The sequence below is a fragment of the Heliangelus exortis genome, chromosome 2 (assembly GCF_036169615.1).
Source record: "Heliangelus exortis chromosome 2, bHelExo1.hap1, whole genome shotgun sequence".
Lineage (NCBI taxonomy): Eukaryota > Metazoa > Chordata > Aves > Apodiformes > Trochilidae > Heliangelus > Heliangelus exortis.
In genome coordinates this window covers 88,164,787-88,190,174 of record NC_092423.1, presented here as the reverse complement: position 1 = coordinate 88,190,174, position 25,388 = coordinate 88,164,787, and the positions used below count along the sequence as shown (strand labels likewise).

At 43.2% G+C, this 25,388-nt stretch overlaps 1 protein-coding gene across 1 annotated transcript; it reads right to left on the bottom strand.

The window, feature by feature from the left end:
* Window positions 1–1,226: 1,226 nt before the first annotated feature.
* On the bottom strand, window positions 1,227–6,690 carry IRX1 (iroquois homeobox 1). The gene is made up of 4 exons (XM_071736897.1): window positions 6,325–6,690; window positions 2,665–3,667; window positions 2,019–2,091; window positions 1,227–1,631 (listed from the first exon to the last, which is right to left on the bottom strand). Exons 1-4 carry the CDS (start codon window positions 6,586–6,588, stop codon window positions 1,574–1,576), a joined length of 1,398 nt encoding a protein of 465 aa, XP_071592998.1. The 5' UTR covers window positions 6,589–6,690; the 3' UTR covers window positions 1,227–1,573.
* Window positions 6,691–25,388: the final 18,698 nt, after the last annotated feature.

Here is a 25,388-nt window from a genome sequence, read left to right as displayed (position 1 = left end):
ACCGCGGGATGACAGAGAGTCTTTTTTCAGAGAGACACTGCGCTGCACATTTCAGCCCCTCATATAGCCTGCACAAATCTATTTCGTCTGATTTGTTACTCTGATCCATCTGAAAAATGCACAAAGTAGCAGCCTTCAACCTCCATTGCTTTGAGAACAGATCTCTAAGCAATAGTTTTACCGAGACCCCTCTTTGCTTACGATGATTTTGCAGCTACATCAAGATCAATATTCCGATCTCTGACAAGAATTGTATTAATATTTTATTTTAAAATCTCCTCTTGTTTCCGACAAGTCCTGGTTTGAGGTTGGTTCAGTTTAGATAGGGCGTCAACACATTATTTCTTAATGACTTTCCCAGCTGCTTCTATCTATTTTCCACCATCAACAACCATCTGGTATCTTATTAGCACCTCAATGCTCATTTAGTGTTCTCATTTAGGAGAAAAAAAGAAGTAAACACTCAAAATATTACACATTTTAACGGACCGTCTTTGGAAGATTAATGCTTTTATAAACCGATAGACTGCCTGACTCAGAGTCCTTACAACCAACAGATCGGAATCGCAGAACTTTCTTCTGGCAAGTGCAAGAGCTGCCTTTTTTTTTTTTTTTTTTTTTTTTTTTTTTTTTTTTTTTTTTTTTTCTGCTGAGATTGTGCTTCATGTCACAGAGAAAAATCTTTCCCCAATCATATTTCCTTTGCGTTTATTTAAAGATTAAATCGTTACAAATAATTCTCTTTCTTAATCTATTAAAATTTTTTTCACCTTTGGTGGGAATGTATACCAAAGTACTAAGGCTCTTGATCCAATTTAGGAACCAGTTTGTCAGCAAAGTTATATACCAAAGAACTGCTAGAAAATGTGTTCCTTTCATTTTCAAGAATGCATTTTATAACATAAGTGGAAGATCCATTTATGTTAGGAAAATGGATACTACAGACTTTTGATTCATCACAACTGGAAAAATAACTTTAATTTTACTAGTTAAGAACCAGCTTCACTCTGCTTCTTAAATTTACGTGTATGAAAAGGGAAACTCGCAGCTTGTTTTCAATAAAGTAACTACGAGATACATTAAGAGCTTGAATTTGGTTTTTAAGATTGAGTTAACCAAAGGCAGTAAGACTCGACTTTTTAAAATGCAAATTATAAATGTTTGAATAGATTTGCAATATATGTGTAAGATTTGCAGCAACAGAATACATACCTGAAGAGAGCTCATAATTTCATTTAGTTTATTAGACAAAAATATATGATTTAGACAAGTTTTGCTGACGCGCTATTTACAATCTGAAATCACTCTATATACAGAAAAAACACAAACACATGGGAAACATTTACCAAACAAATAATCCAAGAATGGTTAGAATAACACGATCTGACATGGTACAATGAAGAAGGGGATCCATCTAGAGATTTGTGTAATCGCTTTCATGGATTTGCACCACCGTATTGCAGAAAGAGATTGATGGGAGTCGTTTATATCGTTTCTTTTTTCTTTTTCTTTTTTATTGTTTTTTCCTGTCCTTAATACCAGTCTCTAATATTTTTTTCACCAAACCATTTAATCAAGCGGAAGGGAGAGCTGCTAAAATTCTCGGTGTTCCCTCTTGCTGAGCCAAAGAGCTGCAGGGGGGAAGGGAGGAAGAAAAAAACCAAACAACATAACAATCAGGGAAAAAAAATAAAAATAACCCTTTCCTATAATTGTCTGTTTTGTTAAAGCGCCCCAGCATTAGTTAATTGCACAAAAATTATTGTGACTAGTGTAAATAACACAAGATCTTTGACATTTGCTAAGTTTCAGGAAAGTTACAGGCTGGTTATCTACAATTGTGATTTACCCTAACTTTGAAAATGCTACAGCAACTTCTATGTTGTTCTTTCTTTCTGTATGTGTTTTTATCGTGATGATTAGGTGTTATAATTAGTCTTTATTATACAAACACTCTGTTGCACATAAGTAACATTCCTGCAGTGAAAACAAACAAACAAACAAACAAACAAACTCACTTGTCACGGACAGGCTGGAAGGGCGATTTTAGTGGCTGAGGTGGGGATTCAGTTCTTGGTACATTTTCTCTTTCTAGAAAGAGACAGAAGAGGAAAAAAACAAACAAAAAACAACAACAAAAGAACTATTTTAGAGTAACAACAACAAAGATCTTGAGGTTGTGCAGAGAACACACCTCCCTCTCCCCCTTTTGCTCAGATGTGTGTAGGTATGTATTTGTGTGTGTCTGTGCATGGCATTATTCCCTGCTCTCAATATTTCAAGATTTTCTTGTCATATTTTGGACTGTCACTGAAATTATTTGGCCCTGAGGTTCAGGAAGGAGGGAAGGAAAGCACAACTTAAAGAATGTGTTCCACAGTGCTATTCCTGCTTTCACACCTTATTGGAGGGGAATATAGGGTAATAGCCCACATACAATGGGCGTAATGTATGCAATCAACGTGTTCCATGGCAAGGAAAGGAGAAAGGAAAAAAAAATTGGGGAAAAACCCAAAAAACAAACCACCATTGGGGTAAACTGTCTAAACTGTCTATAACTCTTTTTAAAAGCAATCTGTTACACCAGCGTCGAATCTGACACTGTTCCTCAAGAAGTTCATGTGTGTGTTGGGGTTGGAAGTGGATGCTTGATACATTCATTACCTATGTGTTTGGGACTGCTCCTCTCTGAAGGCTTTTCACTGCTGAGGGCTCCCAAGGTTGCTGTTAAAACAGAAGGTTGTTGCTGGGCTTGGAGGTGGTGATTGTGGTGAGCAGCGTGGTGGTGATTTACTCCCAAAAAGGACCTCACATTTAGCAGTGAACTCTGAGTGAGGAAAGCGCCATTTGTCCAGTTGTGAAATTTGCCAATCTGGCACGTGTAGAGTCCATGGCTAGGCAGAAAAGCAGGGTGCTGGATCTGTGGAGAAGTGTGGTTAACCTGGGCAGGAGGGGGCGGAGAAGATTTCAGGGCACCGTCAGGACTGGTTGCAGTCTCTGCCAAAGACCAAATCTTGGGTTTGCTGTGAGATGGCATCTGTAAGTTGTTCTGTCCCCCAGGACTGATGATTCTCGTGCTGTTGTCAGAGGCCTCCTTCACCATAGCCAGCGCATCTTTGGGTTTCAGACCTTCAGATAGTGCCAAATCTTTCTCCTTTTCCAAGTGCTCCTCTTCACTGCTTTGTCTCAGGAGCTCAGGCTTCTCCTCCTCTTCCTCGTTGCTCTGCTCCCCATCATTCTCATCGATTTTATCTATGTCTATGCTCTCCAGGTCGATTTCCTCATCATCTTCATTCTTCTCGGGGTCCCCCTCATTGTCACTGCCAAAGAGGTTTGCATCTTCTTGGTCTTTACTCCTGGAGCCCCAGGTCACCTTGTTCTCCTTCTTGAGCCGCCGACGGGCGTTGGCGAACCAGGTGGAGACCTGGGTGAGGGTCATCTTGGTGATGATGGCCAGCATGATCTTCTCACCCTTGGTGGGGTAGGGGTTCTTGCGATGCTCGTTGAGCCAGGCCTTGAGGGTGCTGGTGCTCTCCCGGGTGGCATTTTTGGGCCGCCCCGGATCCCCGTACTGGAACTGTCCGTAGGGATAATAGCCAGGGGCAGTGTGAGCAGCAAAGGTAGCAGGGTGGACACCCGGATTATCTTTCAGCTCGTACTGGGAGCCCTGCAACACATTCAGACAAGCGGAGAGGAAAAGGCACATCAATTATCTCGTTAGCGTCTCTAACAGACCTGAATAGGCTAGTCCGGGAGCCGGAATACGCCTTGGAGCGGTGCGAAGGGTCTTCGCAGGCAAATTCGGCCCTACCCGCTCCAGGCTCTTCACGTTTAGATCAGACAGACGTATTCCCAAATGATTTCCCCCCCTTCTTGCAGGGAAAGGAAAAGAGAGGGGCTAAAATGGGCTCTGCCAGGCATTATACCTGTTTTCTCCCCAGACTAAATCACATCAAAAGATGGAATTGCAGCAACTTCGCAGTACCCTTGACGAGACAGTTTATTGTGCCCTCGAAATTATCAGGCAGAGAAAACAGGTACTACACTACAGTTACAGACTCATGTCTGGGCACAACGTCGCACGTATCTGCAAAATATCCAGGAGGACGTTACAAATGATGCAGAGTATACGTCTTTGGCCCCAGATCTGCCTTTAAAAGGAATTGGTGTGAGACGAGACTGGGAAGATGAATGCACAACTTCAGTACGAAGACATTTATAATGTAAGAGATTTTCCACACGCAAGCCAACTTCCTCCCATCACCCTCAACCCCCCAAATCGTACACTAAGATTCTGGCGTAAAACATTAACTTCTAACTGTTAGAAGAGCTTTAAGCTCTGGAATGAAAGCTGATCCACTCACTGTAGAATATGGATATGCAGACACTATCTCATAAGTTTTACTTTGATCTGAGCAGAGCAAACACAAATTGTTTACAAGCGTTTAGAGACGGTGATTTATTTGCAATCAATATTCTTTTTATCATCAGTAGTAAAACACAGCAAGTCAAATTATCCCATCAGATGTTTTGGTAAATAACATTTTATCTTTCTAGAAACCTCATTAGGCCTCATTATCACCACAAATTGTCCAAATACTAACTTAATATTTTAGCTCGTGGTGTACAAGTGTCATAATTTTATAATTTATTTTAAAATCACCATCATGGTAAGTCACTGTAGTAAAGCACCAAGAGACTTTGCGAGTAGGAAAGGAAACTGTTCCTGAAAACCTAACACTAAAGATTTTTTTCCTTGCTTCTACAACAATTTTACCTTTTTTTTTTTTTTTTTGTCCACAAATACATTCTTAACACTATTCTTGCAACTACTCTTGCAAAATTTGTGTCAGCCTTAAAAATGAGCCTCCTCAAAAACGTCTACTGAGAAACTAATGTAACTTTGTCAAACAGTTAGAAGGAACACGTATATTAATTTCAGAGACAAAGCTTATAAACAAAGAGAATCCCGATGTAATTTTTATAATGTGTTACAGAGTAGGCTTTCTGCACTCCCTTTATTCCGCTGTCTTTTGCTATTGTTGCTGAAATGTTTTTTGGGTTTTTTTTTTTTTTTGTAATCTCTGTTGGGAATTCTTTTGAAGACGCCACTTGTAAATCACTCATTGCTTCTGTGTCAACTTTTACTGCATTTCCAAAATCAAGGTTAAGAAAAGTAGGAAACGCATGCTGTTTAAAAGTGTCTTCGCAGAAAATGTTTGCAACACAAAAAATGATCTGTTTTCAGATGCTGACTCTTGTTTAACAGCATATCTGCTTACTTTCCTACGTATATGTATTCAAATCCTTCACATACATGCACCTAGTTATAAATATTCACACTTTATGTTGAGGGGAAGGGAGGGGGGAAGAAAAAAAATGGGGCATTTAGAAATTCAATGAAATCTGTGCGTACCGCAGCCTAGAAATTTTGAGATGCTAGCAATGAAAACGTTTCGACAACACCAGAGATAAAACCAGATAGTTAAAAAAAAAACAAAAAAACCCACCAAAACAAAAAAAAACCACCAAAACAAGCATAGACTATTACATTCTAAAGAAAGGGGGAGGAGGGGGGGGAAAGAGAGATATCCAAAGACAATCTGGGTTACCGGCATTTTGTTTTAGAGTTAACACCAATATGCCTTCCTGCTCCACTGCATAGAGGGGGATAAAGATGCTTTCGTCTGATGCAAATCTATCTATGATACTCGCCATAATCAGACTATGAAAAGTTCGGGGAAGAGAACGGGCCAATTCTAAGGCTTAAGGTAAATGTCTCGAAATAAACGGCCTCACTAGCTACTGATCCTGCACTTCGGCCTCTCGGACGAGACCTGTTTATAGCTGGGTGTTAAAGAAAGGACCAGGCAGAAAGAGGAGCGCGCTGGAAAGCCCATTAGAAAAGCAAGGACCGACAATATCACCCGTCAACAACACCACAAATAACAACGAGAGGGAGAAAAAAAAAAAAAAAAAAAAAGAGCCGAGCTGCTAGGGAAATCTGACAACAGGGAGGCAGAAGCCCTGCTCAGCCGTTTCGCCACCAAGAAGGAAAAACTCGGAGGAGTTTTGCCCAGCTGGAGAGACGGGGCGGGTGAGCGCTGCGCCTCCAGACGGAGCCCGTTGCCCCCGGCCCCTCTCCCCGGCAGCCCCGCCGCCGCACAGGATCCCCTTTCCGCGGCGGGACCCACCAACGCGGCCGCCCCACCGTCCCCCGTGCCCGGCTCGCCGGCCTCCACCCGCCCCGGTCCTGGTTCCCCCTGCCTCCGCCTGCGCCCGGTGGGCCCGGGGGGAGCGTGAGGCAGCGCGGAGCTCACTCACCATTTGGGAGAAGAGGCCGAGGTCGGCGGTGTAGGGCAGGAAGGCGCTGTAGTTGGGGGCGGTGTAGGGACTGGCGTACATGCCCAGCACCGAGGTGACAGCGGCCGAACCGCTTCCCAGATCGGCGCCCGCGGGGCGGCCCGAGGCGGCGGCGGCTGCTGCGGCGGCGGCGGCGGCGGCGGCCAGCACCCCGGGCCGGTCGCTCCCGTACACCGCCTGGCTGGCGCTGAGATACTGCGGGTAGCCCAGCTGGGGGAAGGACATCTCCGGGGCGCGGGCACAGCGGCGGCGGCGGCAGCACTGGCGGTGGCGGTAGAAGCGGCAGAAATATATATATTTATATATATATATATAAGGGGGGGGTGGGGGGAAGGAACTGTAAAAAAAAAAAAAAAAAAAAAAAAAAAAGAAAAAAAAAAGAGGGAGGAGGGAGCCTGAACAGCCGGGGAGGGGAGCGGAACAAACCCGGGCTTCTCTGGATCTCCCTCTTTCTTTCTCTGTCCTTTTTTTTTTTTTTTTCCTTCTTTTTTTTTTTTTTTTTTTTTTTCCTTTCCCCCTCTCTCTGTACTGTAGTCAAGCTGGGCGAGAGAACATAAATCGAGCCGATAATTTTCTTTTTTCGTTCTGATTTCTTTCTGTCAGAGATATATTGCAACCTAGGTATGAGGAGGAGGAGTGTGGAAGGATTCAGTGGGGTGTCTTTCCTCAAATCTCGGCTCTTCTGTGCTCCTAAATCCCTTAGATGTGATCTGATCAACAATTGAGCTCCAACTGATGTGTCTGCCCTTAGGTCCTAGGCTGATCTTTCAGATACAATTTGAAGTTGATGTTTTGATTGGCACCTACTTGAGCTGCAAGCACCGCCCCGCGGCCCCCTTCCCCCCCCCTCCTTATCACCCCCCCACCCCTCCGCCCCCCTCGGCGCAGCACGTGGTGCACAGACCAGCCTGGGCCACTTTCCTCGCTGTGTGTGTGTGTGTGTGTGTGTGTGTGTGTGTGTGTGTGCGCGTGTATGTGTGTGTGTGTGTGTGTGCGTGTGTGCGTGTTGCGTGTCTGTGCGCAGCTGCTGTGCGGTGCGGTGTGTGTGTGTGTGTGTATTTAATGTTTAGCAATGGGCTCCTTTCAGAAAAGCCCCCACTGCTGTATGACAACCTGTCTACACGATTTTACAGCTGTCCAACATTGGGGTTTTGCTGTTTCGCAGCCTTAGTGTGTCCCCTTTTAACAAAAACAACTGTGTTGCTGGTGTTTTTCCACCTTTAACATTGAGTCCCCCTTGTCGTCGTTTGGACTCCGGAACAAACGAGAGTGGCCGTGAGAGGGAAAGGGGGCTTTGCAGCCAGGCGACTTGTAACAATTTGCCACAAAAAAAAAAAAAAAAAAAAAGCAAATAAATAAATAAATACTGTCTATCTATAGCAACCCACAAACGACGCACACACAACTTTGATGAAAGTCGTAAAGGCTTCTAGCAGTTCCTCCTAGGAAAATCTGTAGTTAAAAAAAAAAAAAAAAGAAAAAAGAAAAAAAAAGACCCCCAGCGATGTCCTCCTCCTACCCTGCCACCCCCTCCACTCGGCCTTTTCTCCTCCTCGTGCTCTGCCGACTGATTGACACCGAGGGACGATTATCAGAGTCATTGCAACAGTTCTCGGAATGTTGGCAATAAATAATCCTGCAAATCAACAGTGGCGACGTGTATACCGAGGGCCACAGAATACCCCATCCCTTGCCCTCGAGCCTGGAGGGGGTGGCTTAATGTCCGGTGGGTTGTCAAAACTTCCATTCCCCATTGTAGAGGGGACCAAAGGAAACGCGGGGAAGACGGAGGGGGGGTGGGAGACGGGGAAAAGACCGGGTCAAATGGACTAAAATGGGCTGCTGCCATTATCGTCAATTACAGCAGTGATTAGAGGAAGGCACTGTTTTTCACTTCTTCGTCCCCCTTTCCCGTTGAAGTGGGGTGGAAGGTACATTGGGAAACAAAGGACCAACTCTGCGAGGGACCGAGGGACTCGGCCGCCTTGAAGGAGACGAATTGTCACCGCCGTGACTTGCCCGCGATGTTGTCCTCCTCGACGTGGAGGAACTCTTCCGTACCCCTACCGGGGCTGGCAGAGCTTTGCACTGCCCGGCCGACAACGCAAACTTTTCCTTGCCTACGGCTGCCGGATCCCTCCCAGCACCTCCACTGGGGGAAACGGGGAGCGTGGTGTGTGTGTGTTTGTGTGTTTGTGTGTGTGTGTGTGTGTGTGTGTGTGTGTGTGTGCAACGAGGGATGGGCGTTTCTTGCCCCCACCCTCCCAGCCCCAGTAGGACTGACGGGGACCGCTCTGCCTCACCAGTCCTTCCCGCAGCCCGCGGCGGGGCTGGTTCCCCCGCTCCGCCGGGCTCGGGGAGGGCTGGGCAGAGCTCTGCCGCCCCCTCGACCGGCCCCAGCGGAGAGGCCAGACAGAGGGGGCACGGAGCAGCCTCCCACACCGCGGCCCAGCCCAACCCAGCCCTCACCGCCGCGGTCTCCGCCGTCCGGGAGTTCCATCTTTGTGCTGAAGGGGCGGACGGGGCCGCCGAGCCCTTCCTCAAGGGACGGCTCGGCGGGGGCGGCAGAGGCGAAGGCCCGCAGCTTTTCGAGATGCAAGTGTTTGGAGGGGGCGGGGAGAGGGGGGTGGGGGGGGTGGAAAGGAGGGGGGATGAGGAAGAAGGAGGCTGTTGGAAGCAGGAAGACCTGCGACACGGGTATCTCTTTTTCCCGTGCTCAAGGCTACAGGCGGCTCCCAAGGTCCGCATCCCTCCCCAGAGCTATGCTCCTCCAAGCTTGCAGCCTCGGTTTCAGACCGTCACGGGTTCTGCCGGGGAGCAGTGTCCGCTGGAACGGAGGGACGAGATGCTTCCCATTCTGTAAACACCCCTGCGGGGCGTCTCTAGCCCCAGCCAGCCCTTCGCTCCAAGCGCCCCAGGAACCCGCTCCGTCTCACGGAGTTGGTTAAACTTCTTTCACTCATCAGTTGGAAATAGAAAGCTTTCCCTTTCTCACATCTAACAAGGAGAGGAGGACACATACCTCCTCCCCGCTCCAAAATCCCACGACCGGCTCCAAAATGTACGACCATAACAAAGCTTAGTGAGGCTTGAAAACTGCAGCGGTGTTTTGCGACTAGAAGCGTCACATTACAAAGGCTGCAGGTAAATAAAGGTGGGGTAAGGCACCGACGCTGCCGAAGTCTTCTTGGTGCTTTAGATCTGAGTGGAATGTGCATCCAGAAAAGGTTTCTACTTTGAGGCTTAAGAAATGTGAGTCAGCCCCTCCCCCACCTGCCCCCATCCTGTTCAGATCAGTTCAGGGAAAAAAAAAACAAACCCCAAACCCAAAAAAACACACACACACACACACACACAAAACCCAAAACCCCAAAACCTAAACCACCCCAAACTCCATCACCAAAACAAAATAAAACAACCACCCCACACTAAACAAAACTGTAAATAAGTTACATAAAAAAAAAAAAAGTTTCCCTAGCTTTTCCATCAGCCCAGCATCTTTTGGGGGGCTAACTTTGCTGTTCTTCACCTTGCGTGGAAATAGAGTAAACAAATACAAAGTGCAGGTTACCTGTGTGATTCGGGGGGTGTGCACAAAAAAAAAAAAAAAAAAAAAAAGAAACGGGACAAATGGAAAATAATATGAAGGGGGGGGGGGGGGGGGGGGCTGAATGAAAGAAGTGTGGAGGGAATGAAAAGAAAAAAAGAAAGGAAGGAAAAACCCTCCGAGAAGGGGGAAAGTTGCAAGACTGGAGGATAGCTTTGTTTCTCATCTGCAAAGTTCCTGGCACGAGAATGAACAAGGTCCTGCGAAAGCCATTAATTATGAACAATTCTGATCAGTAAACACCAATCCTTCACCACGCGATTCCTGTTCCTGCATTGGACCTTGCCCATTTTTCTGACTATTTATTAAGTCACTTTAATAGGCAACCTTGCAAAGCCTTTTTAAATTTTTTTTTTTACCACTTGTGCAAGTAAGCTGGAACCAGAGCTGCTACACTAAGCTACTTAGCTTGAAAATCAGTTTAGTGAAGGTCTAGGAGATTCGGGGTTTATTTTCCCCCATACAAGACCTATAGCAGGAGCTTAATAACAGAAGTGCAAAAAGAACGAAACTGCACGGAAAATTACAAACAGCAGCAGCAACTGCCAGAAACAGCAGGAAAATCTTTCTCCAAATCCAACACCTAAACAGTCAAAAAAGGCTGCTATGATCAATGCCCCTATCCATAAATTATCTTGAAATTGTGAAGCGATGCAGTAAAACACTGTTGTGTTTTGGGTTGTTTTTTTAAAGATAATTTTAAAGGTAATCCTGATTTTTTTTTTTCCTCTGAGCTCTGTGTTTTAGTTACTCGAATGCCTCCTTAACTTTCGGCAAACCTAACAAAAAGGAGTGCTGTGCCAACTCTTTAGGCGAACAGCGTTTTTAAAGACGACAGTCACGTAGCAAGAAAGGGATAGCTCTCAGAGTGAAAAGCAGAGTCACCTTCCCGTTGGTGAGCGGATACACCTCTCAAACAGGCGGGAGAGAAAATATATAGCTTCACTGGGTATAATGTGATTGTACCTAAGGTAATCACTTAAAATAAATCGTATACAGTTTAAAGTAAATCGACCTAAGTGGCCACGCTCCTATAATTCAAAGATCACTGGGCGGATAAACTTCTCCTTAAAGAGCCTTTCTTGAGAAGGAGTTTGCTAAGGCAGTGTGACCCTTCCAGTTTCTTAAGGCGATGGATCCACTGCCAAGAGATTTTCTCTTTATTATTAACAAATCAGTTGAGATAGGGGTCCGATAAGAAATGCAAATCCAGACATAGGGGTCGCTGCTTGGCCGAATTTTAACCAGAGGCTGATTCCGCGGGAATTGACTACAGGGTATGTTTGCGGAGAGGAGACGTGAAGCTTTAGCACTGACTCTACTAAAAATGAAGTCAGTGATTTTGATCGGCTCCAGATGTCCTAAGAGTGGATATTGCAGTGCTGGGAATCCGCACCAAATATCTGAGGGCACTGATGGTAATCAGCGCAACACATCAGCCAGGGGGGACTGGCAATTGTGATAACCTGCTGCAAATGCGCAGGGCTGGAGATGGCAGTGATAAACCGCTGAAAATATCTTCAAATGGAGATGACAGAGATGTTGAAAGGAGACACCTAACTATGGGGAGAATAGGATACTAAGCAGAGCACAGCTCGAGAGTGGAGTTCAGATATTTACTAGTCTACGGTTCACCCGCGTAATTTCCACAGAGAGACACGCGTCTGTGCGCCGTCTCTGCATGCAGACACACGCGCGTATGGACCTGCTAGTAAAACGCTGGGTTTATGCGGCGTTGATAATAAGATCTACCAAAAGAAAGGGTGGCTTAATCACTAAATCGCCTTGTTTGTGGCTCGGGAAGAAAAGTTTTCATTTAATTCTGTGACTGCTTTGAAATATCCTGGTAACAATTTCTTTTGCAAATCCTCTCTTGATTTTCAGCTCGCATCGGTAATGGCGAAGAAATTTAGGATGATCTTTTCAGTTTATAGTCTGTTTCAATTTTCTTTCCTGTGGAGAGAACGTGCAGGGCGGGGGGAAAGTGCCGAAAAATAGATTATCCTTATGTTGCTGATTTTTTGACTCTTCCCAGAGCCTAGTTTCATTGTCTTTTTTTTTTTTTTTTTTTTTTTTTTTTTTTTTTTTTTCTTTCCTCGCTGTCTTTTTTATGTGTAAGTTTAAAATAACTCTACCATGTTAAGTATCAATCCTATACACTGTAATGATACATCTGTGCAGGAGTGAATCCATTAATTTAATATATCTCGCCTAGATTCTAATTATGCACCGACTGTCGACTATTTGGATCAGTTGACTGAGTTTTCATTAAGTGTATTATCTCTGATTTAGCATGGGACCGTGTTTCATTTGACGACGTGTATTTTTTTGGGGGGTGCTGGCTCCGCAGGAACCCTGGCTCAGGTTCCCCCTCGCGAGTTACCCGCTGCCAGGCCCCGTCGCTTCCGCGCGTCCCTCCGTCCTGAGCGCTCATCAGCCCTGATTTATGATCCTTGTTAAACACTCATTATTACTTTGCACCTTTTTTTCCAGCAGGGTCTGGGAAACAACCCCACTTTGTGACAACAGGGCATGTGTCAAACAATTATAGGAGGAGAGGTGATGTAGCTCTGGAGCGCCGGATTCTTCCGTCCTCTTTCACCTCCTCTCAACGCTCAATCCGAGGAACATTGCTGTTAAATAAGGTAAAAAACCAACCAACCAAAAAACCCTAAACACTCAATTTTTTTATTTTTTTTTTTAAATTTAATTCACAACATCATTAGCTTTCAGACCTCCGACCATGCAAACGAATGGTTTGGTTTGTCCACAAAGTTGCAATCGGGGATACCTGGTCGATTCCCCGAATATGAATGTGTAAGTATCTGTAGTACAGGTAGCAGAGGAAGGAATAAGGAATCCAAGTCTGAACAGTTACAGTGTTGATTGTAGTCAAGATAACAGCTTATAAGGCTTTTAAAAAGATTATTGTATTCAAAGAGACAGTGAGCATTTATATATATATATATATATATATAAAAGAAAGAAAAAGAAAAAAAAAAAAAAAGAAAAGAAAAAAAAAAACCAGAAAACATGGTGATCTCTATTTTTCTTTCTTCTTCAGTAAATTAAGAGAAATTGATTTTTCCCCTCATACCCTGGCTGTGACTTTTTATTAATCCTTTATCCGTCCACCTCAGTTGCAACTTTCATTTATTTCTGCTAGCAATGCAGATGGCAGATACTCTATTGCTTAGCGCTTTAGCAAAGGAATTGTTAAAGCTATGCACACAGGCCTGTGTGAGCAAGCACACAAACCTATAGAAAGAATCATCTGCCTCTCTCTGTACCTATCTGTCCGTCTGTCTGTCTACCTTTCTATGAATATTTTATGGGTCTGAACTTAATTAACAAAATAATTTCCATTTTGTCTCCAAAATGATCAACAGCAATTATGTAAGATTTTTAAGGTTTATAATTTTATGTCACCAGACTGTTGCTCGGGGGCAGAGGCACAATTGCCGTGCCAGATGCAGTTGTATTTATTTGTTTTTCTGTCTTGTTCCTGTAGGGCTGCATTATGCAGTTTTTAATTAGTTTGTGTTTGTATTTCACCCGTCCCAAATCAATGCCATCCTGGAGCAATGCAATGTAAATTCCTGCAGTACAGGTGTAGCTGCTAGCTCTGGAACACTAGGAAACTCATGTCTTACAAATGAAAGCAGTGAATGCCATTCAGCCAAACTGTCAGCTTTAAACAGCCAAGAGGAAGGAGATCAAAGCAGAGAGCAGGAACTTCTACTCTCCAGATTAGTCTTTATGGTTTGAACGCCTAATGCTATTAAAGGGAACCAGGACATATAGCACATCGTTGGCTACAAAGTTACTTTTAATTTTGCTAAAGTCCTGCCTTATTTTGGCCAATGTAAGCCTTCAGAGCATTTCAAAATGCACTGTTTCCTTTGAGGCCTAGCAGCTACTCATCTGAAATTATGCAGAACTAATACCTTCAGAGACACATTTCTGTTTGTGCACATATTTATTTAACTTATCGCCTTTTGAAAGATAATTTTGATTTCCTCCTAGGTTCTACAAAGTCTTTTAATAGAACTCGTAGCAATAAAACCTGAAATTCTAGTATCTACAGACATGAAAAGTCCCTTTATGTTATGTTTGGTGTCTCTTCTTTCTTGAAATGACCTCTGTATGGTGGTGTATAAATCTATTATTCCAGTCACCGGGGAATTCTTTTAAAGCTTTCTCTCTCTCTCTCTTTTTTTTTTTTTTTTTTTTGGTCAGGAATAAGAGATCGTTCATCTTTAACTAGGCCACATAGAAATTATGATTCAACAGCAGTGTATATTTAATTAGAGTAATCTCACTTGAATTTAATTACCTAATGAATTATTTGTTTAAAAGGTAAAAAGGCTTGTTTGCCAAGTACAGTGCAACCTACTGATAAGAACTTCCGTTATAAGAACATTAATATTTAAAAAAAAAACACCACCAAAAAAAGAAAAAAAACCCAAAACATTTTATGATTTTATATTTAACTCTTTGGTTCTGCCAGCCGCCCATGGGCACGCCGAGCCCTTTACGATCAAGGCTCCCACCCAATCTCTTTGGCTCCCCGGAGTCAGCCCTCCCGCAGCCCGCCGCCGCGGAGTCGCGTAAGTAACGCGCCCCACTGAACCGCGCCGGGGCAAGCGCGGAGAGTGGGGGAGGTGTCCCAGGGGGAGAGACGGAACACGGGGCAGCTTCGCCGTGCATATTTCGAGGCGAAATGCCGGCGCTATTCAGCAAGCGGTGACGAGCCCGCCCGGTTGCGGCGGAGACTGCGCGCCGCTCCGTGCCCTGAGCACCGCCGGGGCCCCGCCGGGTGCAGAGCTGCTCCCCGGGGCTGCGGTCCCCTCCCCGCAGCGCCGTGCCTGGAAATGGTCCTGGACGGGAAGGTATCAGAGCGCGGCGCCTTTCGCCAGAAAACAGTAATCTTCCTTCTCTTATGACTATTTTTTTCTTTCTCTCTTTCCCCCCACTCCTGTAGGCAGTGCAGATAATGACAGTCCTTTGATTATTTATGATTTTTCAGCCAAGGGAGCAATACCTGACCAGCCTTTACCCTTGACCTTTCTCCTCAGTTTTCCAGCTACCACATTGTGTCCAAGGTTCAACGCCTACAGTGCTGAACTGCAACACTTTTCAGAAGATTAGTCTCAAAGCACCTCAGCTCGGGGATTATCCTCCTAAAAAAAAACCAAACCAAACCAAACCAAACCAAACCAAACCAAACCAAACCAAACCAAACCAAACCCTTCCGCAGAAAAACACCGCCTGCGAAACTCTTCTATAGCTTTTCGCACTGGGACCTCTGGCCAGTACCACTCTGCAGCTACCTGTCGTTCGGACCGAGAACTTTCGGTCTGCCTTCCCCCCTCCCCCGAACACAACGAGGCCACCGGCAAGGCCTGAACCAGAGGGCGGGGAGCACCGAAGGGTCGAGCCGACCTCCACCCTTCTGCCCCCTCAGTGATGCTGTGGCACCACGCAGGAAGCCCGATGGGTTTCAGAATAGGGAACAGGCGAAGGTGATACCAAACATGAAGGGGTATTTCTACCTCCTACCTACTCAATATTTCTGCTTGTGAAGCACCAGCAAGCAGGGAAGGGGAGCATGTGTATACTTAAGCCGTGGGCACGGAGGGTGAAAGAAGAAGCAAGCTTAAAACTAACCTTCAAAAAACGCTGAGGCATCAGTTCGAGACAAAGACACTTTCGGGGTCCCTAACAAGTGGCAGTGAACATCTCGCTAGGGTAGGATCGTACCCCTAATTAGCCCGTGGGTACGTAGACGTCCAGCACACGCAGAAGCAGAGCTGGAGTTCAAACCACTAAACCCACCTGATCGGCATCGAAGTGTGTGCCCCCCCCCCCGCCCTTCCTTCGACCCCGGCCATCAGGTAACTCGCCGGTGTCCCCTCAGAGTTGGCGGGGGCTGCGTGCCCCCGGGGAGCCTCCCTGTCACCATGACCCCTGCCCTCGGGAGCCCCGAGGTAGCGGTGCTCCAGCACACGCCCCCGGCCAGCGCAGCTCCATCTCTCGCGTCCCTTCCGACGCCGTCCTCTAAAATGAGCGTAGGTTCGCTACGGCTCCCACCCCGGTCGGCTGCTCTGCCGCAGACGTGCCTGCTCAAGCTCTCCGGCACTTGCAGAGCGGCTTTCAAGGTGCTCAGTGCCACCCCACTGCAGCGGGGCCCGGCCCCATCAGGTGCGGTCCTGGCAAGACCCCGAGGGCCCTTCTCGGGCTGCAAAGTCAACACGCGGTGGTCTGGGGATGTGCGGGACGTCAAGCAAGAAGGAGGTGGTGGAGGCGACCCTCAGTCTTTGCTTTTTTCTGCCTTCTTAATTTCACAGAAGTGGTTATTTTATCTTATTTTATTTCATTTTTTAATGATTTTTGGAATTCTGCTAAAGGCAAGAAGCTTTGTTCCAGCGTCTGTGCAGCCTGCTGGTACCATGGCAGCAGAGTTCACCTGTCCACCAGCTTTTCAGCTCCTGTTTGAATGCTTATTTTGCACTTCATGTAAACATACCAGGAGCAGCCCCTGCATCTGTGACAGCGAGAATGGCATATTGACTTCAGAAAAGCACAAAATTTGCATTAAAAATGTTTAAGACCTTCAAAGCTGAGACTGCAGTCATTTTCAGGTCTTAGTGGCAAAATTATAATCACTTCCCACTGTTTAGAGGCCCATAAATATGTTGGTATCCTCTACTATGCGTCCATTTTATTATTATTGGATTCAACTGGCAACTTCGCTGCAATGCTTGTAATAACTTTTAGATACTATGGGAGTTATAGATCTGTAGGCCTGGCATTTAATTCTTGAAGGCCTGTGCTTTTTAAAATTATGAGTGCAGTTGTCAAAGCACATCTACATAATGTAGTTTACTCCATTAATTTTAGTAACAAAATAAATATATTATCAGATCATATTTGACTGTGTGGTTTTTTTATACCCTCTTCTAAAGATGTATGCATTTCCACTTTATTACTGCTGGTGAAGTACAGCATTATAATTTAAATCATGCAGTTATGGTAGGACAAACTATTAAATAAATCCTAAACTGGACCTTACTGAATTAAAATTCTTCACAAAAACTCTTTTAATATTCTATAAACAGCACAGTTTACAATATTCAGCATTAGTAGCAGTTAGAATATTTTCTTTCTTTTTTTTTCTTTTTTTTTTCTTAGATATATAGTAATTATTTTGGTTGTATAACCAACTTACGAATCCATGGACATATGCTGCATTTTAATGATGACTTTTTGCTTTATCCAGTAATAGTTTTTAATAAGATTGTTTGTACAATATTTTAAAGACTGGTGTTATCTGTTACTTTGTTTTTTAATGGCCAGTGTAGGCCCAGGCAAGACTTTTCCATTTAACAGATTTGCACCCAAATCAACCTATGTATTTTCATGCATTTAGATACCTATCTATTTTTACTTTACTTTTACCTTACTAAGTTGTAATTATCTTCCTTTCTCTACACTAATATGTTCAAATCCATGAGGGCCATATCTTATTCATATTTGTTGTTTCTTATAACACAAGAGTATATTTGAATGGCAACACAGTTTGAGTATGGTCTGTATCAAAACTCTGTATTAGTCCATCAAAAGACTTGCATCAGGATAACAGTGAGACTAGAAATAAAGTGTATTTAATCAAGTAATGGTAATTGAAAATACTTCTACTGAAACAGAATAATATGAGAAAATCCTTAATATGCGGTGCTCAGAACAAATATTGGCTATTGGTGGACTAATAATTTGCTTAACAAGAAAGCTAATCATGTCCTCCACTGCATTATTGGTCTAGGTAGTGTAAGGAACAGGAAACTAGACAGTTTGAATTTATTTAGGACTGTGTCTTTTTGGTATTTAAATTACGGTGGCAATGTGTAGAACTTAGTGTGCAATCATGAGCTGCATCATTGTACTACTTTGCAAAATATTACTGAGTTTATTTTATTGAATCACTGCAGTTAATTTTCCCCCAAAATGCTCTTCTCTGTGGGATGTTTCACTTTACTTGTGTTTGGTTCTTCCTTGAGAAAGATGGCAATTTTCAGGATTTTTCCTGGGATTGGGAGCACTCAATAAGTATCACATCCACTGTTAATTCTTCATGCATAACTAGACTGCTTTAATTTACAAGACCTTTTATACAATATGGATATATATTTTTTTCCATGTGTATTCTACTGTTTCCTCATATGTTTTGCATTGTTCACAGACAAGATAAATTTTAGAAGTCTGTCATGATGCTCAGAGACTTACAGACATTATTAAGAACAGTAAGGAATTATGAGTATTTATAAACACAACAGGTCCCAATTAAGACCCTTGGTTCAGCAGCTGGAAGCTTTTTGGGGTTAATTACTACATACAAAGAGAAAACATGCAAAGAACTATGTACTCAATACATTCTGCACCCTCAAGTTAAAGAGATTACCAATGGAGTAAAATACTGGTTAGCTTGAGTACATATATAGTGGAACCTGAACTAATTTTTTTTTGTGTGTGTGTTAACCTATGTCCATGACTTCAAGTATTTAATACCTGGATGCTTTTTGAATGCCATGGAATAAAGTCAGTTACAAAATAGACCTAAGGTGAGCAGATGCTTTGAAGGCATGGAAAGTAAAAAGCCATATCGTGCAGAACTGGGCTGATAATGGGCAGGGGAGTACTTGCTTTTCTGTTTCATCTTTTATTTCTTTCCCTAGCTTTTCCACGAGGGTCAGAGAGTTAGACAGTAACATGGTCATTCAGTAGTTCACAGGTGTTTTTTCTCTCTCTCACACGTCATCCCAGGCCAACAAGTGCAAACATTTGCAGTAGTTCATACTGTGCTGGCATCACTGCTGTAATTGCACTAGCCCAGAACACTGCTACCATAAACATTTATATACTAACCTTAATAATTCTAACGCTTTGTGGAAGCTGTCTTGGTGCAGCTGCATTGATGTAGTAGATACTGCCAGTGTAACTCACAATAATCTCGCAATCATTACAAAGCCTGCTCCGTGCAATTTCCTTCTACTTCACATTATTTACTTGGCCTGAACTACTTGCTGTTTCATATAGTGATGAATACCTCTTCATTTAGTTCAAATAAAATAATCTCTTCAGATATTGATTGCTGCTCTGACTAATCCCCACTTCACGAGTCTATCTTGGGACACATTGGGAAGTTTCCCCATCATGCAGAGCTACTGCATGGCTGAAAAAACTTCTTTGTTAATATAACAAATTTCCATCTACTCAGAGGCTTGCTACGGTTTTCTTCCATTGTTACAAGTTTATGTCTTTTAAACTATGATAAGCTATACAGGCATAAAAAGGACTTCTCTAGCAGAAACAGGAACATTTGATGGAAAAGTATGGTCAAGCACCTTTGACATCTCAATTCTACTGTCATTTTGTTTGCTTGTTGGCTTTTATTGTGGGCTTTGGTGACTATAGCACTGCCTTGAAGTCCTGGGAACAGGACAGCCAAATTATTCTCATTCAAGAGGGCACAGAAGCAGTAGAGTAGCCTTTCCTGTGGGAAGGAAGAACTCAGTGCTGAGAAGGCCTTTGGACTCCCCTATTTCCACAGACAGCCAGAGCTGCTAATAGTCTCCGTATGCTGACATTAAAGCTTGGATCCTATTAGTTACTTCCTTTAGGATGCCAGCCTTGCTCCTAACTCAGCATCCTTTATTTTTTATAATTCTATTTTAGGTCTTCTCCTCTAGCTTTCTTATCTTTGCCTCTTCATTGCCACAAATTTTTCTTTTGTCTCCATCTTCCAAGTTCTTATTTATCTATGTCTTCTCACACAGCCTTGCCAGTTCCATCTTTAACCCTACATTAAAATTACTCTTTCAGTGTTTTTTATGACAGCAGCACCCCTATATTCTTCAAGTTTGTACTTGGTAGTTGATAAAGATTTAATAAAAGAGATTGTCTTTTTGCATATTTTTGTTATGCCTGCTTCATCGGAGACCTTAAAGTCTAAGGAACAATAAAAAATTCTTCCATTTTCCACTGATGGGCCTACTTTACTTAGAAGTGGTAAATCAGGTGACTTCTCATTTAACTGCAGTTCTGTGACTAATAATGCTACCATTTTTACTTTCGTAAAACTTACACTTGAAAGAGCATAAATGTATAAAACCGTGAAAAACATTTCTGTATTTGTTTGTTTCTGTGTTCTTAGACGTTTCTTGTCAATATGAACACGGGGGTTTTTTTTGGGAAAAATGGCAGCTTGTGGATGCGATCTGACTGTCTGTCTGAATTGATATCAAGTAACTTTACATTTTGTCATTTGCAATGCAAATTACATTTGCAATGTTATAAAAGAATATTAGTGTACATGCATTTAATTTGACTTTGTGCTTTGGCCGATGTGTTACTTGTACATTTTCCCCCAATAGTAAGGGAACTAAATTATATGCATATAATTTTGAACCTCTTTTTTTTGTATTATCAATACTATCTAACTTTACTTGGCAAGAGTATAAATGAAGAAATAAATGTAAGACAGAAAATAAAATGCATTTAACACCACCTAAAGGATGACTTTAGCCAGCTGGAAAAATCCTTGTAATAAATGGAGATGCAGTCAAGGGCGTGGAGAGGTAGATGAAGACTATCAAGAGCCACTTACCGATTCAGGACCTGAACCTGAGAAGTGAACAAAGTCCTGCTAGGGGACAGTTTCCAGTGGGGTCCCTCAGCAGTTCATGTTGGAATTCATACTGCTTCTTACTTAAAACCGAGGAGCTGGGATGGAGGGTACCCTTATCAGGTTTGCAGATCACTCCACATTGGGTGGGAGTGACCCTTTCACTGGAGAGCTGTTGTTCAGAAGGACACTGATGGGCTAGAAGGTTCAGCAGAGATGAATGTAGAATTCTGACCCTGGTGTGAGAAGCCATCCTCCTTGCGTCCTGGCTTGACATCAACTGGATGAAAAGCAGCTTCACGAAAAAGGACCTGAGGGCCCCAGTGGACAGCAGAGCATACAAGAGCCAGCAGTGAGCAATAGTTTCAGTGAAAAAAGACCAAGTGCACCCTGGGCAGTAATAGTGTGAGTGTAGCCAGCTGGAACTATTAAGTGAAGTGACTGTAAGTCTCTTCTCCTCAGCAAAAAGTGATAGGATGAGAAGAAAAGCCTCAAGTTGCACCAGGGGAGGTCCAGTTTGTATATTAGGAAAAATTTCTTTAGTGAAAGGGCTGTCAGGCACTAGACAGACTGCCCAGGGAAATGAGTGAGTCACCATCCCTGGAGGCATTTAAAAGATGTGTAGACATGGTACTTAGGGACAGGGTTTAGTGGTGAATTTAGTAGTGGTCAGTTAATGGTTGCACTCAATGATCTTAAGCATCTATTCCAATGTAAATGATTCTATGATTCTTCTCTTTTTAGCACTTGTGAAACTCCATATGAAGATCTGTCCATTTCGGGGCTTTCCTGTGCAACGCAGGTATTGACATGCTGCAGTCGTGCAGAGGAGGGATATCAAGATGTTTAGAAGCATAGAGCACATGATGAAGAATGAATGGGAGAATTGTGCTTGCTCAGCCAAGAAGAACAGGCTCATAAAAGATCTTATTGCTGTATTCAGGTACTTATTAGCAGAGTGTAGTCATGATGGAAGCACTCTTCTTAGAGGCAGAAGGATGAGAAGGCAGAGAATGGTATATGGAAAATTATGATTAGATAGAAAAGTTTTTTTAAAAAAAGAGGAGGGGGCAAAAAGGAAAAAGCAAGCCATAAATACCCAGACTTATGAGACAGACTCACCATTCTTGAAGATACTCAAAATTGAACTGGTCAAGGCCCAGAGGAATCTGACATATTTGGATTCACTTTGAGAGGAGGGTGGAACGAGATGAGCTCCAGAGATTCTTTCCAACCACGCTATTTTATAATTTTGTAGCAGTGTAACTCATAGCAATGTGAGAGTGAAGTTAACATCCTTGTACACTTTACAGGGCCATCTGGGGCAGTCTATAAAATATATGGAAATAATACATGTGGATGTCATGCATCAGTTGCATTGATTTACGGATACATTTCTTTCACAGCTTTGAACTCTCATCAGAATGTGCTGTGTAACAGCACCAATGTTTCTTTCTCTTATGAGTGCATAGTATAGCTTATATATAGCCATGATGGCTAATAAGATGCTGCCTGACACAGAGAACAAGCTATATTACCAAACTAGAGGGATCTGTCAAGCACTGTGCCATCCTTATCAGGAAGCCATTTCTGTGTCCAGAAAGGAGTGGAGAGGAAGGAGAAAAGAGTGAGCTAGACCTGAGGCATAGTCATCATCCAGCTGATTAGCTGTCTTTCTGACTCAGCTAGTGCTTTAATAGTGTCCTCCAGGGAATATATGAGAAGTAGACTTGCATGCATTTGTGTAGGAAAGCAGAGTGACCAGTATGGGAAAGCAGAGGGACCAGTAATGTATTATAATTCTGAGGATAAGTTTTCTGAGCATATAGGTAAGGGTTTTTCCTAGCTGAAGAGCTTTTGTCTACAGCCACGCTAGCATGTTTTGGGTCTCTCGGCTGCAAGGTCTCAGGAGAGCCTCCTCGCCTGTTCCAAGATTAAGAACTTTTGCCATTTAGTACAAAATAACAAAGAGCTAAGTCACTGAAGGTAAAGTGTATGGAGGTTGGGGGGGGGCGGGTGGGGAAGTGCAGGAATGGCTTTAAATGGTTTTTGTAATGTTGAAATGGAAGTATTCTCTGACCTTTCTTAATCCCAAGTATTGCTTATGAAAGAACAAGTGCTTCTAAATAAAAGATATACTTTTTAATTGTGTAATTAACTGTAACTACATGTCATTCTGAAATATTTCATAATTCTGAAACTGCTTATATTGTTGGCATTTAGTGAACATAATTTACAGTAATTCCTTTATTCTTTCTTTGTCTAACCAATAATCATCTTTGTAATAGGTAATAGAATCATGAACAGAACAAAACTGTACACGTAAGTGTTCAAAACATTTCTATTTGTCTTTTGTTTCAGTAAGAATCCAAAACAAAGTTAATCTGATCAACAGGGATCAATAGAAAAGTGAGTGAAGATTCTTATTTCTTTGAAGCTAGTGAAGGCAATGAAATAATCCTCCTAAACAATGAAGGCCTTTAATTCAGAGTCTTAAACACTGAAAGGCATTGTGAAGTGGGATTTGCAGCGTTTCTGGTTTTAATTTAGACTGTACAAGCAGGTGCAGTAATAGGAGGTGAATTACATTGGTGCAGTACTATAAGAAAAAACAATAGAAAAGTCACAGACCTGATTAATTAAGACTGTAATAGTAAAAAAGTCTTAAAAGATCTCCCTCCATTTCTCCACCCCCCCATTTTAATATATCCATTTTCTTCTTTTTTTTGTGATTTCCTTAGGTCTACAAGCCGAAGGACAACTACATACTTGGAACTAGGCACCCTTATGAGCTGTCCACCTCTGGAAGAAACATCAACCAGTTCTTTAGCCTCCTGTTACTTGGTGCCTTCACTTGAAATGTCAACAGTGGACTGGGCTACGAGGGCCTTTGTGTGAATTTTGGGGCTGAGGAATCATAGGTAGGACAGATCCACCACCATGAGTCACAGGTAGTTTGTTCATCAGGTGGGTAACACATAACCAGTAGGGCAGGGATTTGCATCCGGGACCTCAGATTATAATTGTTGAGTGAGGGGAGCAGGGCAGGTTCAGGTGTGGGAGAAGGGCCAGCTTAAAGTCCAGAACACTTAGCATCACCTGGTGATGAGGCAGGTCCAAGGAATCTAAGTTGTAAAAGCAGAATCAAGTCTGATGACAGCAGCCAGAGTTCCGTTTAGATTGGTGACTCCCAAACAGGTCCTGCAGTGAGATGACAGGTCTGAGGTCAAGATGGTAAGTGAGCCCATGTGTCAGGATCCAGTCCATCAGAGTGCCTGGGTGGACATGGATGTAATGGACCTGTAGATGGTCATACCTAAAGCATAGTTCAGGCAGGGATTTATGGCCCTGGGATGAACTGAAATGGAGGCCCTGGGTCATCGTCAAGGCTGTGGAGCTTTGCACATCCAGGGTTATTAAAGCCTATTAGTGCCCTCAGAGCCTGATAATCATATGGGACTGCAGCTAATTATTAATCTGAGACCATGAGTAACAGGTAGATTTTTTTCTGGAAGGTGAAGTGTTGGGCAGAAGACAGGATGAAAAGAGGGACCCTCTGGACACGCTAAGGCAGCAAACCAGGCTGACCAAAGGGGAGCATGAAGGACTTAGATTATGCTGTGGCAGATGGCAGTGCTTTTATGGACAGCAGGAGGATAATGATTTCACTCTCTACATCTCTGTCTACTGCACAAGCTTGCGAAAATTCAACATGCAGGAGGATCCCTGTTATCAGTCACCATTACTTTGACTGGGGTGACAATAATGATTTCTTAGTAATATTTTCCTGACTTCTTCTACTTCTTATCCTGATTCATGTTCAATTAGAGCCTATTTGGCAAAGAAAATATTAATGTTACATATTTACATTCAATAATTTCAGTTCCATATCTCTTTCAGAAGGAAGTGAGGATTGATAGACTGTTCTCTGTGTCTTGATCTTTTACTTTTTTTCTCTCTTTTTCCTTTTCTTGCAATGTGGGAGGAAGTTCAACTTTTGAACCTTGGGTTAAAATGTTTGTCTTGGCCCTAGGCTGAACCTGCTGATTTTGATCATTTATGCTCTTGTTTGTAGAATCTGGAAAGGTATAGATGGGTAAAATCAGGCTTACTGTGCATTCATGTCTTAAATCATGACGATTGCAAACATCAGAAGGACTATTTCAAATGTATTTCATTCACATGTTGTCTTGGGGTTTCCTGTCTACCTGCAAGAAAAAAATACTGTCCTCCAACTCAGCTACCTCCAGGAACTCAGGGACTCACAACCATCAAAGCTGTCACAGAAGATTGGTTTCATGGCACTGGGGGCAGAGGCACGATGCCAGAGTGCTGTTCTTATCTTCAAATAGCATCTCCCTGAATAAAGTCCTCTTTGTTTCAGGAGCCATGGGTGTGTTTTGTATGCACTGTTCATTTATTTTTTTCAGTTGCATGTTCAGAGATAACAAGGGTTGCACTAATTGCCTAAATAAGATTTGGAATTTAACAAATTATAATGTTCAATAACATGATTTTCTTTGACAAAAACAACACAGGTAGAGCTTTCCTAGTGTGACAGCACTGGGAACTAGAGTTGATTCAGCAGTGCAAGGATGAGATTCTAATAGCCTAAGAAAATAAAAAGTGTTATTTATCACTGTTTCAGTGTCACCAACTTGTTATTTTTATTGTTCTTCAGAATAATGGGATCTATTGAAGCAGTTTATCCTCTAGTCACGTGACAAAAATTAT